Below are 16,154 nucleotides of genomic sequence, written 5' to 3'. Positions count from 1 at the left end.
ATGTAGTGATGTGATATATTCTTTGCCCATTTTCCAGTGTATACTTCTATTATGCAGTGTTTGTTTTGCCCTTTTCCAATATGGCTGCTATGCTCTCTGGGCACTGAGGATGAGATCATCAGAGAGAGACTTGTGAAAAGGAGGGAAGTGTGGATTTCCTGGGGGAGAGAGAGAACTTAGACTGTCAGTGTTGCAGCCTCCCCTCACTGAGACATGCAGAAAACACTGTTAATGCTTTACTGTTCCTGTGTGGAAGATACTTTATGTTGGATGGTCACTGAATGTGATTTCTCCAATACATGGACTTCCATATACAATGCTGTGTGGATTACTGTCTATGTGGATGATACATTTCTCAGTTGGGATTTCACTTGTTATCCACAAGCCCCAATTGAGTGGAGGCACTAGTGCTTGTTAGAGATCTTGTCCTGATCACAAAGATTATACAGACTCTGCTCCTAAATACTATACAGGTGATGCCATTACACACTTTTCATCTCCCGTAGTATCCCTGTAAGGTACATATTATACAGGAAGGGGGATTATGGGATGGATCTCGGGGCTGCAGTTCCTCTGAACTCCACAAGGTGGGGATCTCACCTATACTCACACAGGAAGTCTCTATGGCATGAGGACAGGAAGTGATGTCAGGTACAGACAGGAAGTGATGTCAGGTACAGACAGGACACAGAGAGGAGACGGTGGACATGGCAGCAGAGGTAATAAGATGTTATATTTTATTTACACCCAGTAACCCCCGATCATGTCCGTCCTCTTCCTCCATAGTCATGTCCGTCCTCTTCCTCCATAGTCATGTCCATCCTCTTCCTCCATAGACATGTCCATCCTCTTCCTCCATAGTCATATCCTCTTCGATAGTCATGTCCATCCTCTTCCTCCATAGTCATGCCCGTCCTCTTCCTCCATAGTCATGTCCGTCCTCTTCCTTCATAGTCATATCTGTCCTCTTCTATAGTCATGTCCATCCTCTTCCTCCATAGTCATGCCCGTCCTCTTCCTCCATAGTCATGTCCGTCCTCTTCCTCCATAGTCATGTCTGTCCTCTTCCTTCATAGTCATATCTGTCCTCTTCTATAGTCATGTCCATCCTCTTCCTCCATAGTCATGCCCGTCCTCTTCCTCCATAGTCATGTCCATCCTCTTCCTCCATAGTCACGTTCGTCCTCTTCCTCCATAGTCACGTCCGTCCTCTTCCTCCATAGTCACGTCCGTCCTCTTCCTCCATAGTCATGTCCGTCCTCTTCCTCCATAGTCATGTCCGTCCTCTTCCTCCATAGTCACTGTAACGTCTTTTATCTCCAGCAGATGATGATACACACATATATAGTGTGGGAACCCAGATGAACCCCTTCAGGGGCAGAACATTCCCCCACTTCCGGGGCCGGAACATTCTCCTCATTGTGGAGATAAATTCTAGTAATATGGTCCTCTAAACAAACAGCACTGACAATAAATAGACAAGACAAGGACCATCCTGACCATACATGGCCTACAAAGGGCAATGATGACACTACACAGGCAGCCAATGGGCAATCATTACACTATGCAGCCAACACAATGATGGAGTGCCGGGGTCAGGAGTATGGAGCATAGAGCCCCTTACATTGCTGCTCAAGAGGAAGGAAACATTCCTTTGTAACAGAAAATGTATATAAATCTGAGACTCTTTTAGGAATGTTGGGGGCTTTAAAAAATTAAAGGGGCTTTATAACAACTTAAATGTGTAATACGTGTAACATTGCGCTGTTTATCTCCTCCTCCCCTCCCCCGCCTGTCTCCAGAACCGCACCCGGGGACTAGCAGGGAGGGGAGTGACCTTGAAGTGTAATGATAACCGATTGGCTGCTCCTCAGGAAAGGGGAGTGTCCGGCTTATCTTTTATCCCTTTCACTCCCAGAGCCATTTTTGCATTTTTTGCATGTTTAAAAAATCATTTTATCCTGAAGATGACACAAAACCCCCAAAATATTGATTTTCTGAAAGTAGAGACTTTAGAGAATAAAATAGCGGCAGTTCTATTTTTTTATGTCAGAAAATATTATCACAAAGTCTAGGAAATGCCAAATTTCTGTAAAAAATACACTTAAGTTAATTTCAGGGCACAAAAAAGCAATAAATGACCCATTTATATGTAAAAATATAAAAGCCGAGGTTGCAGCGAGTAAATAGATATCCAACATGTCAAACCTTAAGTTGTGTGTGCTGAAATGGTGACAACCTTTAGTCCCGGTATTATCTATAGGGGACACATTTATAGCCCCTTCTAGGTCATCAGTATAGAGTACGGAGGAGGTCTGCTCCTAGAATTATCCTCTCATTCTGGTGTGACCGGCGATATGTAACGTGTATCACAATCAATGTTATCACGTGTAGGTGCTCCAGCGTGTGCTCTTACATTTGGGTGTGCATATATGTGGGGGTGGGGGAGCCTAAAAATTTTTTAAGGGAGGAGTTATATACTTGGGTGTAACTTTGATTCTTTACAATTAAAAAAAAAACATTTTTACTTAAGGGGACAAAGTCCTCTATGAAATGACTTTTGATGACAGGTTCTCTTTATTGAGACATCCAGGGTCTAAAAGACCCCCAATGTCTCCCCTGTACTCCATTGGATGTAATGTAGTGCACATCGCACCGCATTACATTCTTTGCCGGCCTCGATGGTCGGGAAATCTGTCATAACGTCACTTCTGGGTCAGGACAAGAAGGGAGTGAACATGTCCGCTCTCCTCCATCCCCTCTCCCCTCCGGCACCCGCTGACCCGGGCCCACAGATGGGCAAGCAGAGCCGGGGAAGCATAGTAGGTACAGGAGAGGATCACACACACGGGGTGGCAGAGGCTGGCACCTGAAAGGAGAGCCCTGCGGCTTGCCCACAGCAGGGATAAAGAATAAAAACAATACTTGTCCGGCCCCCAGAACTACATGTCCCGGGCGTCGGGTGATGTAAAGTGACCATCCCTGCATGATGAGCCGACATTGACCTCACAGCACTGCCTCAGAGCAAACTAGTCATAGGAAGGATCAGATTTATCATTCCTTGTCTGCAGATCTAATACTCATCAAAACCAGTTCAGAGACCAAACAAACCCAACAGAGAAAAGGGGCCCCGGACCTCAAAATTGTAGTAAACACTAAACAGTCCAAAATAAATGTCATCCCATGGGGGGAGTAGTCCTTCAATGTCCAGCAACCCTCCTATTCCCCCCTCACATCCACATCCTATTATTGTGTGACCAATACCATCCAAATCATTCTTACTTTCATTTCCCAAAGTTATCCGTCTACAAGGAGACCTGTATAGATCACATGATGGCACCAATGAGGATGGAGGAGGACCGGAGTCACATGACTGAGAAGATACTAAACCTCACCCTGGAGATCATCTACCTGCTGACCGGAGAGGTGAGGAGGATTCTGGGAGGTCACATGACATCACTCTCATCTCTATTAATAAAACACAGACCTGACCAGAGAGGTGAGGAGGATTCTGGGAGGTCACATGACATCATTCTCATCTCTATTAATAAAACACAGACCTGACCGGAGAGGTGAGGAGGATTCTGGGAGGTCACATGACATCATTCTCATCTCTATTAATAAAACACAGACCTGACCGGAGAGGTGAGGAGGATTCTGGGAGGTCACATGACATCACTCTTATCTCTATTAATAAAACACAGACCTGACCGGAGAGGTGAGGAGGATTCTGGGAGGTCACATGACATCACTCTTATCTCTATTAATAAACACAGACCTGACCGGAGAGGTGAGGAGGATTCTGGGAGTCTAACACAATGTTTCTATTGGTTCCTCAATACAGAGATTTCCTCTTCTGAAGTCAGGTGATCATATGACCATCACAGTGCCTCCATGTGACTCCCTAAACCCTGAGAGACACAACATGCAGAAGATTCTAGAAGTCACCAAGAAGATGATGGAGCTGCTGACAGGAGAGGTGAGCGGTGCCGGGAATTCTGGGATATTATCCAATCACTGATAGTATCATTAGGATCTGTACATTATCTGCATTGTTACCATTGATGGCATTTTTATTATATATTCAGAGTGGAAACCTGAGAGATCCTAAAGTTGAGGTTAAAGAAGAGATAAAAGAGGAGGATGAGGATGGGGGGATGGAGGAGTCAGAGCTTCTAAAAGGACACAAAGATCTGTACCAGGACACCATGGTGGAGTCATCCAGCTACAGGAACCCACCAGAGAGATGTCCCCGTCCTCTGTATTCCCGGGATTCCACACAGGAAGGTCACACCATCCCTCACCATCATCAGGTAGATGAGTGACAATCACTGATAGTATCATTAGGATCTGTACATTATCTGCATTGTTACCATTGATGGCATTTTTATTATATATTCAGAGTGGAAACCTGAGAGATCCTAAAGCTGAGGTTAAAGAAGAGTATAAAGAGGAGGATGAGGAGTATGGAGTGATGGAGGAGTTTTCAGAAGGACACAAGGATATGATGGAGCCACCTAATACCAGGAACCCACCAGAGAGATGTCCCCGTCCTCTGTATTCCCAGGTTTCCACACAGGAAGGTCACACCATCCCTCACTGTTACATGGTTGGTTGGACAGAGCATCTTGAACATGGATTTTTCATGTTAGCTTATATTTATATATTATGTTGAATTTCTCATTTTCTTGATTTAGGGTGAATATATAAAAGTTGAGGTTAAAGCAGAAGAAGAGGCGTATGTGAGGGATGATCAGCAGTCTATGGAGGAGGATGGAATAACGGGGACATTTATAGAGGAGGACACTCCTACAGAGATCAGCACAGGTGGGTCATGAACACTAAATCCATTCCTCCACCCATACTGCTCACTGATTGGTCCAGAGTAGGGCGGGGACTGGGTGATATCAGCCTGTAATCCCCTGGTCACTTTCCTGAGCTGTGTTCCCCGTCCTGTATTCCTGGATTTCTCTCGGATAATCTTCCTTCTCTGTGCTGCAGACACAATTTATGTATCAGTTCTGGTTGTTTCCTCACTCTCTGACTAAGGTCCATGAATAAAGAAATGACCTGGTAGGAGATCAGAGGAGCCATTTCCTAGTTCCCTTGAGGGTGGAATTGTAAGCTCCTCAGAGACCAAGCTGCCTGATGTGGGCGGAGTCCTGGTTTGGGGGAACCAATCAGCTCCTGTCTAGTAATCCTCTTTGTCTTTGTATTTTAGTCCATGGCCGGGAGATGAGGAAAACCTCCGAGGATTGTCTCACTTTGTCTCCAGACTGGAAAGTAGAAGATGAGGACATCACACAGTATAGTCCAGGAGAAAACCCGGCTCCCTCCAATGTCCATCCGGCACCACCCAGTGTAGATGGACCATCGGATTCCTTGTATCCTGAGGAACCTCAGACTGTGCGGGACCGGGCCGGCCTTCCAACAGGAAAGAGCTTCTCCTGTACTGAGTGCGGGAAGGGTTTCCATTTCAAATCCAAACTTAACGTGCATAAAAGATCTCACACAGGAGAGAAGCCGTATTCTTGTCCTGAATGCAAAAAAAGTTTTTCACAAAGGTCCAATCTTTACAGACATCAGAGTTCGCATACGGGGCAAAAGCCGTATTCCTGTCTTGAGTGTGGAAAATGTTTTTCAGACAATTCCAGTCTTTACACACATCGGAAATTGCACAAGGGGGAGAGGAAATATTCTTGTCCTGAGTGCGGGAAATGTTTTTTACGGAAGTCCAATCTTTACAAACATCGGCGGTCTCACACGGGGGAGAAGCCACATTCCTGTCCTGAGTGCGGGAAATGTTTTTCAGACAAGTTCAGTCTTTGCAAACATCAAAGGTCTCACACGGGGGAGAAGCCATATTCCTGTCCCCAGTGCGGGAAATGTTTTTCACAGAAGTCTACTCTTTACACACATCAGAGATCTCACACGGGGGAGAAGCCTTATTCCTGTGCTGAGTGCGGGAAATGTTTTTCAGTAAAGTCTAATCTTTATACACATCAGAGATCTCACACAAGGGAGCAGCCATATTCCTGTCTTGAGTGCGAGAAATGTTTTTCAGACAAGTTCAGTCTTTACAAACATCAAAGGTGTCACACGGGACAGAAGCCGTATTCCTGTCCTGAGTGCGGGAAATGTTTTTCAGATAAGTCCAATCTTTACAGACATCAGAGATCTCACACGGGTGAGAAGCCACTTTCCTGTCCTGAGTGAGGGAAATGTTCCTCACTGAAGTCCTGTCTTCTTGTACATCAGGGGTCCCACACAACCCTGGAGGTGTATTAGTGCCTTGAGTGTGGGAAATGTCTTCTAGATGAATGTCGCTTGACATCCCAGCTCTCATGTGGGGAAGAAGCACACCCTGATATACACCTCAGATATACTCCATGGTTGATCTTCATCATGGAAGAAACAGTCCATAAGGAGATCAGAGGTCACCAAAGACATGGATGAAGTGTGGGACCGGGTTGGCCATTTATGTCAGAAGAAGAATAAAAATGGAGTCCTGCCCTGTCATTGGCTGAGTACATTTTGTGGTGTTAAGTTTTGTAACTATTTACAGGCCTTTTAATTTTTACTTGTTGAATGAATATGACACACCTTTGCCTAGGCATGATGAATATTGGCCGTATTTTATTTCATATAGTGATTTCCTATAGTCATTAGCTCCATCTAGTGGCAATAATGAGGCACTGCTGTACTATTGCCAATTCATGAACACTAGATGGCACTACACTCTTGCATTGTTAGGTGCCTCCTCAGGCCACAGGAGCACTACATAGTGGAAGTGGTGCTCTGAAAGGCCCGGCAGACTTTTGGCATCTACTGTGGTAGTCGAAGTTCTTTCTCCTCCACCTTGTCTGGACGTTGTGCTGCAAGCGTATATATGCAGTGTAGGCGAGGATGACAGAATCGAGGTGGTGCTTGTGCCTGTTTCCATGTCAGGCAGCACATCCATACATGCAGAGTATTCATGGAGAGTCTCCAAATGCTGTAAGCAGCTGGCAGTGTTCTCCCCCACAGGCCCACACACCCCAGATGTACATGGTTGCAGCCTGGATGACTCCTACAGGTAGACACAATGACTGGTCACAAGGTTCTTGGGGGCAGCACCAGCACACACCTTCATGATTGGGAGTGGCAGTGGGCACTGGTAGGCTGGGTGAGTGATCAACTGGGGTAACCAGGGCACAGTGCCTTCTCAGCGGACCAGGATCGCTGGATTGTCAGTCCTACTATATGGGTCAGCAGGGCCTATGTCTACTAGACGGCAGAAAGGTCGGGTCAAGGTCTCCTTTTTGAGACTCTGACTCTAATCACCTATCAGGTATTTCTGCAACCTCTAGGGATATCTTGCCTCCGATTCCTGTGTGATTATGGAAGAATCTATATTTGCTTGGTTAAGGGATAGCATAGCATTTGGGATTGGTGCCGGTTGGACCTTTTAGGTCACAAACACATGTGTTCCCTTTCACCTCTCTCCTTGTTATGGAAGGGACCTGATGGAGGAAGCAAGAGCCAGATGACATTTTATACTGGAAGTAGGTCAAGGAAAGACTTCTTCATGGACTCTGCAATGCCCCAGGGAGAGCGAGTTCACTCAGAGAGGGTGTATGCTTCCAGTAGAGCCGGCAATCTCTGATCTCAACCAAAAGAATAGTTACTCTATTCAGAAGTTATCGGGAAGAGGGGCCACTCTGGTGCTGTCGGGGGGTAGGGAAAGCTCACATTTCCAACAATCTGCTGCTCCTTCTACTTCAACAAAAAGGTTTCCATTGCTGCTCTCAAGTTTCATGCTTTCCTCCGTATTCCCCATTTCCATTAGGAGTCCTGAGAATTCACTCCAGCTAAACAAGACTTCAGTTGAAGAGGCACCTCCACTCCTCTCACCTGAGCATGGTGGGGCCTGACTATGAGTTGGAATTCTGAGCCTTTCTGCTCCTCACCTTTTCCCTTCATTCTGCATAACAGATTTGTTCCTTCACAAACTCGTGATCTTCATTTGTTTCAGGGAGTGATTTCACAGAGGACAAGAGGTTCCTACTTTAGGCTCAAACCTTCTATGGTTTCAATACCAAACGGTGATGGTCATCTCATTATTATTATTATTATACAGTATTTATAAAGCGCTGATAGTTCGCTCAGTGCTGTACATTACAAAGGGGGACAGAACATGTGACAGAACAATACCAATACAATGCAAAACATGAGGGGATCGAGGGCCCTGCTCTTTCCAGCTTACAATCTAGGAGGGAGGGGATGGTGGCACAGGAGGAGATAGCTGTGGGGGATGGAGTGGTAGGAAGAGTGGAGGAGTTCGGCAAGTTAGCAGGGGGTGGGGTAGGCTTCCCTGAAGAGATGGGTTTTCAGGGTGCGCCTAAAGGAGAGGAGATTCAGATTCTCATTCTGGATCTGAAGTCATTGTGACGGCTCTCTTCATGAGTGGAAGTTCTAGATGGAATTTGTGTATCTAGTGATACGCTCTCTCCAGCTGGGAGTCTTCTAGGCATCGGTGGACATAAAGGGGGCCAACTTCCTGTTTCTTTCCTTTTCCAGAGGTCCCTGACATTTATGATGGAGGAATGTTATCTCCTGTTTGTGTCCTTACCGTTTGACCTGTCCACAATTCCTGATTCCCAGAGGTTCACTAGGGTCTTGGCTCTGATTCTGGGTCTTTTAATGGACTCTGGGTATTCCTATTGCAGGGTAAATGGATGACTTACTTCTCTACTCTTTTCTTGGAACATACTGGGAGGGGATTTACTTTATACTGGCGTACACATAATCTGGTGCAGCTGTCCATAGTGACCAATCAGCTTCTAATTTTAGCTTGTTCAATAAAGCTTTGACAGTAAAACCTAGAAGCTGATTGGTTACTATGCACAGCTGCACCAGTTTTAGTAAATCCTCCTCAATGAGTCTCTCCTGATGCCCACTCAGAGATTGGTTGGGTTCTCCATTTTGGGTGCGCTACTCCAGGCTCACTTTGTTACTCCTGATTGGAATTTTGGGACCTGTCCCTGAAGTCTGCCCAGGTGAGAGTGGTTCTTCCTCCCGGGTAGACTCAGGTGACTTTGTTCAGGTCACTGGTAAGAATTCCTTCATTGGATTTTACCCGAGGTTCTTGGGAAGTAGGCTACCTTTTTCCCAGTGCTATTCCAGGCCTTTACTATGAAATGTCCTGATGGCGTGGAATGGGAGGTCACAATCATTAGATTCTGGACTGTTGGTTGTCTTTGAGATTGCTTTCTCCCTTTTTATTACCACAAGACTTGGTTGTTGTAGGTGGGGTTGCTGCTTCCAATGCTCTGATAGTGGGGGTGCTTAGTCTTGTTTTCCTGCATTGGTTGACATGACTGAAGGTCCCTGTGAGGGCCCAATTAGATAACACCATGGCTGGGCATATGTAATTCATTAGAGAGGCCCCAGATGTCCGGTTCTTTGTGTTCCTGCTCTAGTAGCCATGCACCCTCCAGAAATAGAAGTTTTCAGGGTGGACTTTCCTCAGCTGCCAGCATTTGTCTCTGGAGGAGTCAGTTCTTCATTCAGAGGTGATTGGCAACCCGTTGATTATGATTTACCTGTTGACCAGAGGTAGGTGATGGGTAGATTGCATCCCTTCATTGCTGGCCTTCTGGACCTGCACAGGAGTAGGGGTTGCATTTACTGGAACCAATCCCTTCTCACGCTGCAGATGAAAGCCAGCTTCTCCCTCAAGCTGGCAGTCAGCTGCTACCTGAGGAAAGGGGATTGGTTCCAGTAAATGCAGCCCCCAATGTTCCTCCTGTCCCCTTCCTTCTTCTGCCTGGCCACTCTGTGTGCTCTCCATCAGTGCTGTTGACTTCTCATCCTCTCATTCCCCACCGGCTGCTGTGGATGATCTTCCAGATGGTGATTGGGAGCGCTGATCACTCGCTGTGTTCATTCATAACTGAGACATAGTAAACTGTATTTGCTATGCTTCAGTTTGTGAATGAACAGAATCATTCCACAACAGAGTTGTTAAAATAAAACCACAAAAATAAAATGGTAAAAACTAATTAAAAAAAAATAAAGTTGTAAAAAATATAATTTAAAATTAAAAACTACTGACACCATCCGCTGCCTACTGACACCATCCTCTGCTCTACTGCCATCATCCTCTGCCATACTGCCACCATCCACTGCTCTACTGCCATCATCCTCTGCCATACTGCCACCATCCTCTGCTCTACTGCCACCATCCACTGCTCTACTGCCATCAACCTCTGGCATACTGCCACCATCCACTGCTCTGACTGACACCATTCACTGCCCTACTGACACGTTCACTGCTCTACTGCCATCATCCTCTGCCATATTGCCACCATTCACTGCTCTGACTGACACCATTCACTGCTCTACTGACACGTTCACTGCTCTACTGACACGTTCACTGCTCTACTGCCATCATCCTCTGCCATACTGCCACCATTCACTGCTCTGACTGACACCATTCACTGCTCTACTGACACGTTCACTGCTCTACTGACACGTTCACTGCTCTACTGCCATCATCCTCTGCCATACTGCCACCATTCACTGCTCTGACTGACACCATTCACTGCTCTACTAACACATTCACTGCTCTACTGACACGTTCACTGCTCTACTGACAGACACTGTGCACTTTTAAGGTAGGCAAAGTTTATATTTTTACAATGACTTTTTAATTATATTTTTCTAAGTTTTCCTTTCTATTTAGTTAGGCCTTGCTAGTTAAATTCCTAAAAAAGAGCAGTGAACCGTGATATCTACCTGAACTACATAAGAGTCACGCACTACAAGGGGACTTCCTGTCTGTTGTTCCAGTGTCCAATCACCTGTAGGTGGTGCAGGATAGTAGGGATGTAATAAGATGCTGTGTGTCCCGTCATGTACCCCAACAAATGGCTTTTACAGGTCAACCAAAAATCCTATTTGTCTAAGAAGCCCCGAGAAACCTTTGGAGGACCCCTGGCTGAGGAAGGCTGGACTAGGCAGTCAGATATCCCCCCCTTGGTGGGAGTGGAGGTGACCCCTCTACATAGTAGCCAACATTCCATATAAATTTCTAGGGACACCTTCTTTTTCTCTGTGTCCAGCAAACCATCATGGGTGGAGAATGCACTTTAATTAGGGGTGGGGCATTCGTTTGAAAAGCTTGTGACTCTAGAAGAAGCATATTGATGATCTATTGTACAATCAGATGTGATAACTACACACAGGAAGATTGACCACAATACAGACAGACACCGAGGTCTCGTTCATCACTGGCAGCATTTATGGATTTGGTTATCTGGACAGCTTTTAGGGCTTATTTACATGTTCAGCAGACCTTACTACCCCTCTGAAGAGTGATCCGTGGTGGATCAATTTTCATAGAGCTGTTGACAGGCAGCCAGGAGGCAATATATAGCCACGTGTATTCACACAGCCTGGAGCACTGCACAAAGAGGGGTGAGAAGAGGGACAGGATGAAGAGGGGTGAGGAGGGAGAAGAGGGGCTGAGGAGGAGGAATAGGGGGTGAGGAGGAGGAATAGGGGGTGAGGAGGGAGAAGAGGGGGTGAGGAGGAGGGATTAGGGGGTGAGGAGGGACAGAGGATGAAAAGAGGGGAGGTGGGAGAAGAGGAACAGAGGATGAAGAGATGTGAGGAGGGAGAAGAGGGACAGAGGATGAAGAGGGGGTGAGGAGGGAGAAGAGGGGGTGAGGAGGAGGAATAGGGGGTGAGGAGGAGGGATAGGGGGTGAGGAGGGAGAAAAGGGGGTGAGGAGGGAGAAGAGGGGTGAGGAGAGAGAAGAGGGTGCAAGGAGGGAGAATATGGAGCGAGGAGGGAGAAGAGGGACAGAGGATGAAGAGGGGTGAGGAGAGAGAGGAGGGAGAAGAGGAGGTGAGGAGGAGGAAAAGGAAGTGAGGAGGGAGAAGAGGGGGTGAGGATGAGGGATAGGGGGTGAGGAGGGAGAAGAGGGACAGAGGATGAAGAGGGGTGAGGAGAGAGAGGAGGGAGAAGAGGAGGTGAGGAGGAGGAAAAGGAGGTGAGAGAGAAGAGAGGGTGAGGAGGAGGTGACTGGAGCAGCAAGGAGGGGGTAAGGAGGGTGTAGAAGGGGGAAGTGAATAGGGGACAAAAAGCTGGAAAGGAGAAGAGGGGAATGGGAAGGTGATAGGTGGATGGGGAGATGAGGAGGGGATGAAGGAGGGAAACGATGGTGAAGTGGGGGACTGGGAGCTGAAAAGGGTGATGGGGTGGGGAGGTGATAACGAGGAAGAGTGAGTGAGATCAAAATGGGGCTGAAGAGGGGGAAGGGAGAAGGACAGAGGATAAAGGTGGGGACAGTTCAGTGATGAGGGGAAGGAAGGATGAATGGGGTGAGGAGGGGGACACGGGTTGTAAGTGGGGGTGTGATGGATTTGGTAAAATGCCTATTTTGTTTCCTATTGAATATATATATATATATACGCTATTTCTATAAGTTTTATAAATATTTACTTTTATACTTTAATACATATGTTGTGTGAATATTTTCTGCCTGCTGGGCTTTGTGGTACTATAAGAAATCCTTGCTTAAGAAATGTCTGCTCACACACACAGACCCCCTCCCACCATGTGATTTGGGAAACAAAGGAATGTTTTTCTTCTCTATAAGATAAGATGGAAGAAGATCACACCTATACCATGACGGAGATTGTTTTCGTGTGGAAATGACCAATCAAAGACTAATATTTTGCTTATGCTGTTGTCACATGACTCTCGCATCATTCTGCATATATAAGTTCACTTTCTCATTATAATAAACTAGAAGTGTTCATAGACTGAACTTGTGTGTCAGCGTGAGTCCCTTCCAATGTGCGCACATTTCAAAGCTAGCATCATAAATTAGGACAGGAACAGATAAGCAGTGGACGATTTCAGTCCGTGACTAAAACAATTGGTGCCAAGAAACCCGGGAACTCTGAGTAATGAACCTGCAGCCAGCTGACATGAAAAGGGCATTAGCTGTCAGTCAAACTGGACAGGCCGGAGATTGATCGCCTCTGGAGCATGGTAAGATATATTTTGCTATCTTACCATTGCTTATCCTGTCTTTGTTGTTGATTCATACCTGTGCCTAGTACGGCTGCTAAAGGTCACTAAAAGCAGGTAACCTTGCTTGCCCGGAGTTTATTTAAATATACCTGCATGTGCTTATCTGTTACCTGGGTCTCTGTTGTGTGTTTTTATGTATCAGTCTTGAGGTGGAAGAGGAGTGGACCTACTGAGGGTTTTGACACATAATTTCTCTGGGTGTGTGGTAACCTTGTGTGTTGACCACAAGAGAGGAGGTGGCGGGTTACACGTCACTGTAGTGTGACAGCGGGGTGCCGTAACTGTTTGTGTGGGTTACGAAGATTTACTCAGTGATCTGTACTCATAGCCCACCAAGATAGACTGATATGTTATGTCCTAAATGTGTGTCTGTGAGTTAATGTTTGCCGTTCATAACAGAAGGTTGGGGTTTGTTAAGGGTTAAGGAAAGTCTGGACAGCAGCCTGTGAAGTGTCTTAGATTTTTGTTAGGAAGGACCAGAGACAGGAGGAGATGGGTCAGACGCTGATAAGACCCCTAGAAAGGAATGTTAGCACGTGACCTGGTTGCACAGAGGGAGGGGGAGCAGTATGTGAAGGGATTCCATATAAAGTTAGTGAAAGTATGTGGAATCACAGATAAGGGAGGTCGTTTACAGCCAAAAGAATGGCGAAGAAAAAAAAAAAAGGAGAAGAAAGATGTCTTAGTTGACAAAGAATTTTGCTGAAGACAGCAAGAAGCTTGGTATAATGTAGCCAAAGTTATCCACAAAGAGTAGTGGACAGAACAGGTATTGCTACAGAGAAAAAAAAAACAAAAAACTGTTTATGTGTACCATTAATGTGTTAAATATTGAAAAGGATTACTGGCATGTCATATTGTGAAGAGGTGTGAAGGAAGTGAAGCAGTTAAAAAGTTATCTAAAGTAGCGAAAGTTTGTAAGCTGAAGGTCAGGACTGGCATAAATCATTGTAGGAACAGAGAGGAATGTTATGTGATAAAGGTTTGCTGAACGTGACAGACGTTTGGTACAAAACTGTAAAAGCGTTGCATAAAGGATAGTTAGAAGAAATTCAAGAAAAAGGCGATTGTATAATGTATGTGTATCACAAAATTGTAATTGGAAGTGTGCTAAAACCACCGCCCTATGTTGGAATGTGGGGTGGAGGAGGGGAGGGACAGCCCTGCCCTTCATCTAACGCCCACTTTATGCCCACCACCCCAGCCCTGCCCTTCATCTAACGCCTACTTTATGCCCACCACCCCAGCCCTGCCCAGTACACTTCCTGATGGCAGCCATCTTGCTGCTCCTGCTTTGTCCCTTCCTGCCCAGCCCAGTACACTTCCTGATGGCAGCCATCCTGCTGCTCCTGCTTTGTCCCTTCCTGCCCAGCCCAGTACACTTCCTGGAGGCGGCCATATTGGTACACCAAATTAGACAAATGGAAGGCCAACGCCTCGAGTGAGCCGCCTCTACCCAGTGTGTCCGGTCTTACAAGTCAATGGTACATTCTACGTAGCACCGGATGTGCTGAGCAGAATCCAAAGTTGTTTATGGTCCACAGGACCCAAAGATATTGGACGTTTAAAAGGTACCCCCAATTATGGTGGAACTGAAGCCTGGAGCTCCCCTACCCAGGAAACCACAGTACCCACTGAAACCAGCGCAATCCAAGGCCATTTCGAAGCAGGTCAAGTCCCTTGTGGTAAACTGTGCACTCATACCTTGTACCTCTCCATGTAATACACTTTTGTTCCCGATAAGAAAAGAAGACACCCAAAGGAGAACCATAGAAGTACAGGATGGTACAGGACCTCCGAGCAGTGAATGAAGCCACTGTCTTAGAGACACCTATCGTTCCAAATCCCCACACTTTACTCACAGGGGTACCTCCAACAGCAAAGTATTTCACCGTGTATCTTTCCTGCAGATATTTCTTCGTTTTTTTATCCATGAGGGGCGGCAATACACCTGGGCAGTTATGCCACAAGGGGGCGCAAAATTTCCTGAGCCAGTTTGCCAAAGCCATGACCACCATACTGGGCACGTGGCAAAAGGAACATTCGGCAGTGGTCCTTCTTTAATATGTGGATGACTTTTCCTCTGTGCTGATGACCTGCCCACGGCTGAAGAAGCCTCAGAGAGTTTACTATGTTACTTGGCACACCAAGGCTGTAAGGCCTCTAAACCGAAGTTGCAATGGTGCTCTACAACAGTCGTGTTCCTGGGCCACTGCCTCTCACATGGAACAAGGCATCTTACGGAGGAAAGAGTTAAGGCCATCCAGAACTTGCCACTCCCTTTAGGCCAGAAGCCACTCCATGCCTTTCTTGACCTCATATCCTACTGTAGGTCATGGATTCCTTATGTTTCTTGGTTTATGCAACCACTCTACGATGCTCTCAAGTCTGAGCCCTTCCATCTGTCCGAAGAGGCCGCCTCCAACTTTTTGGCTCTAAAACGCTTACTTTCTTCAGCCCCAGCCCTAGGTCTACCAGACTACGAGAAACCTTTCAAACTGTTCGTGTCTGAACGCCAAGGCCATGGCACAGGAGTATTGGCCCAGACCCACGGAAACTGCCTACGACCTGTAGGCTACTACTCATGCCGTTTGGACCCAGTGGCTAGAGGAGCACCCTCGTGTCTGCGTGCAGTTTTTGCTGCTCCAGCTCTGCTGGATAAGACCTCTGATATCGTACTGGGACATGAACTTGTTCTTCTGGCACCGTATGCCATTGCTGCCATTTTAAACCAAGTCCAACCTAAACATTTGTCCACAACGAGGCATCTTAGACTACAGTGTTCCCTCCAATTTCCTGATAATGTCACTCTCCTGCGTTGCCAAACCCTGAATCCGGCCACTCTCCTCCCAATTGCTGAGGGGGGTAATGAAGGTAATGCAGAAAGTGGAGAGGATGATGGAGCCACTGAGCCTCATAATTTTCTTGAAGTGATGAAAATGGAAATCTTCCATCTCCCCACAGTGAGTGAAACACCACTGCAGGACCCAGACTTCACCTTTTTTGTTGATGGTTCCAGATATGCAGACGATGGAGGCAAATATTATACAGGATTTGTGGTCACTACT

The 16,154-nt window shown here is 46.4% G+C and overlaps 1 protein-coding gene across 1 annotated transcript in view; it reads left to right on the top strand.

Annotated features, from left to right (window-relative positions):
• Positions 1 to 16,154, top strand: part of LOC149436761 (uncharacterized) — a 283,632-nt gene that overhangs the window by 40,436 nt on the left and 227,042 nt on the right. Inside the window, 2 exon segments of the mRNA XM_089661484.1 lie at positions 3,361 to 3,420; positions 8,560 to 8,709. Of these exon segments, the coding sequence (XP_089517610.1) occupies positions 3,361 to 3,420; positions 8,560 to 8,709 (210 nt within the window).

Source organism: Staurois parvus, unplaced genomic scaffold (assembly GCF_062004578.1).
Source record: "Staurois parvus isolate SC_StPar_1 unplaced genomic scaffold, SC_StPar_1.0 ptg001345l, whole genome shotgun sequence".
In the NCBI taxonomy this organism is placed as follows: Eukaryota; Metazoa; Chordata; class Amphibia; order Anura; family Ranidae; genus Staurois; species Staurois parvus.
Note: the sequence above shows the minus strand (reverse complement) of the source record. Positions and strands in the feature narration are given on the sequence as shown.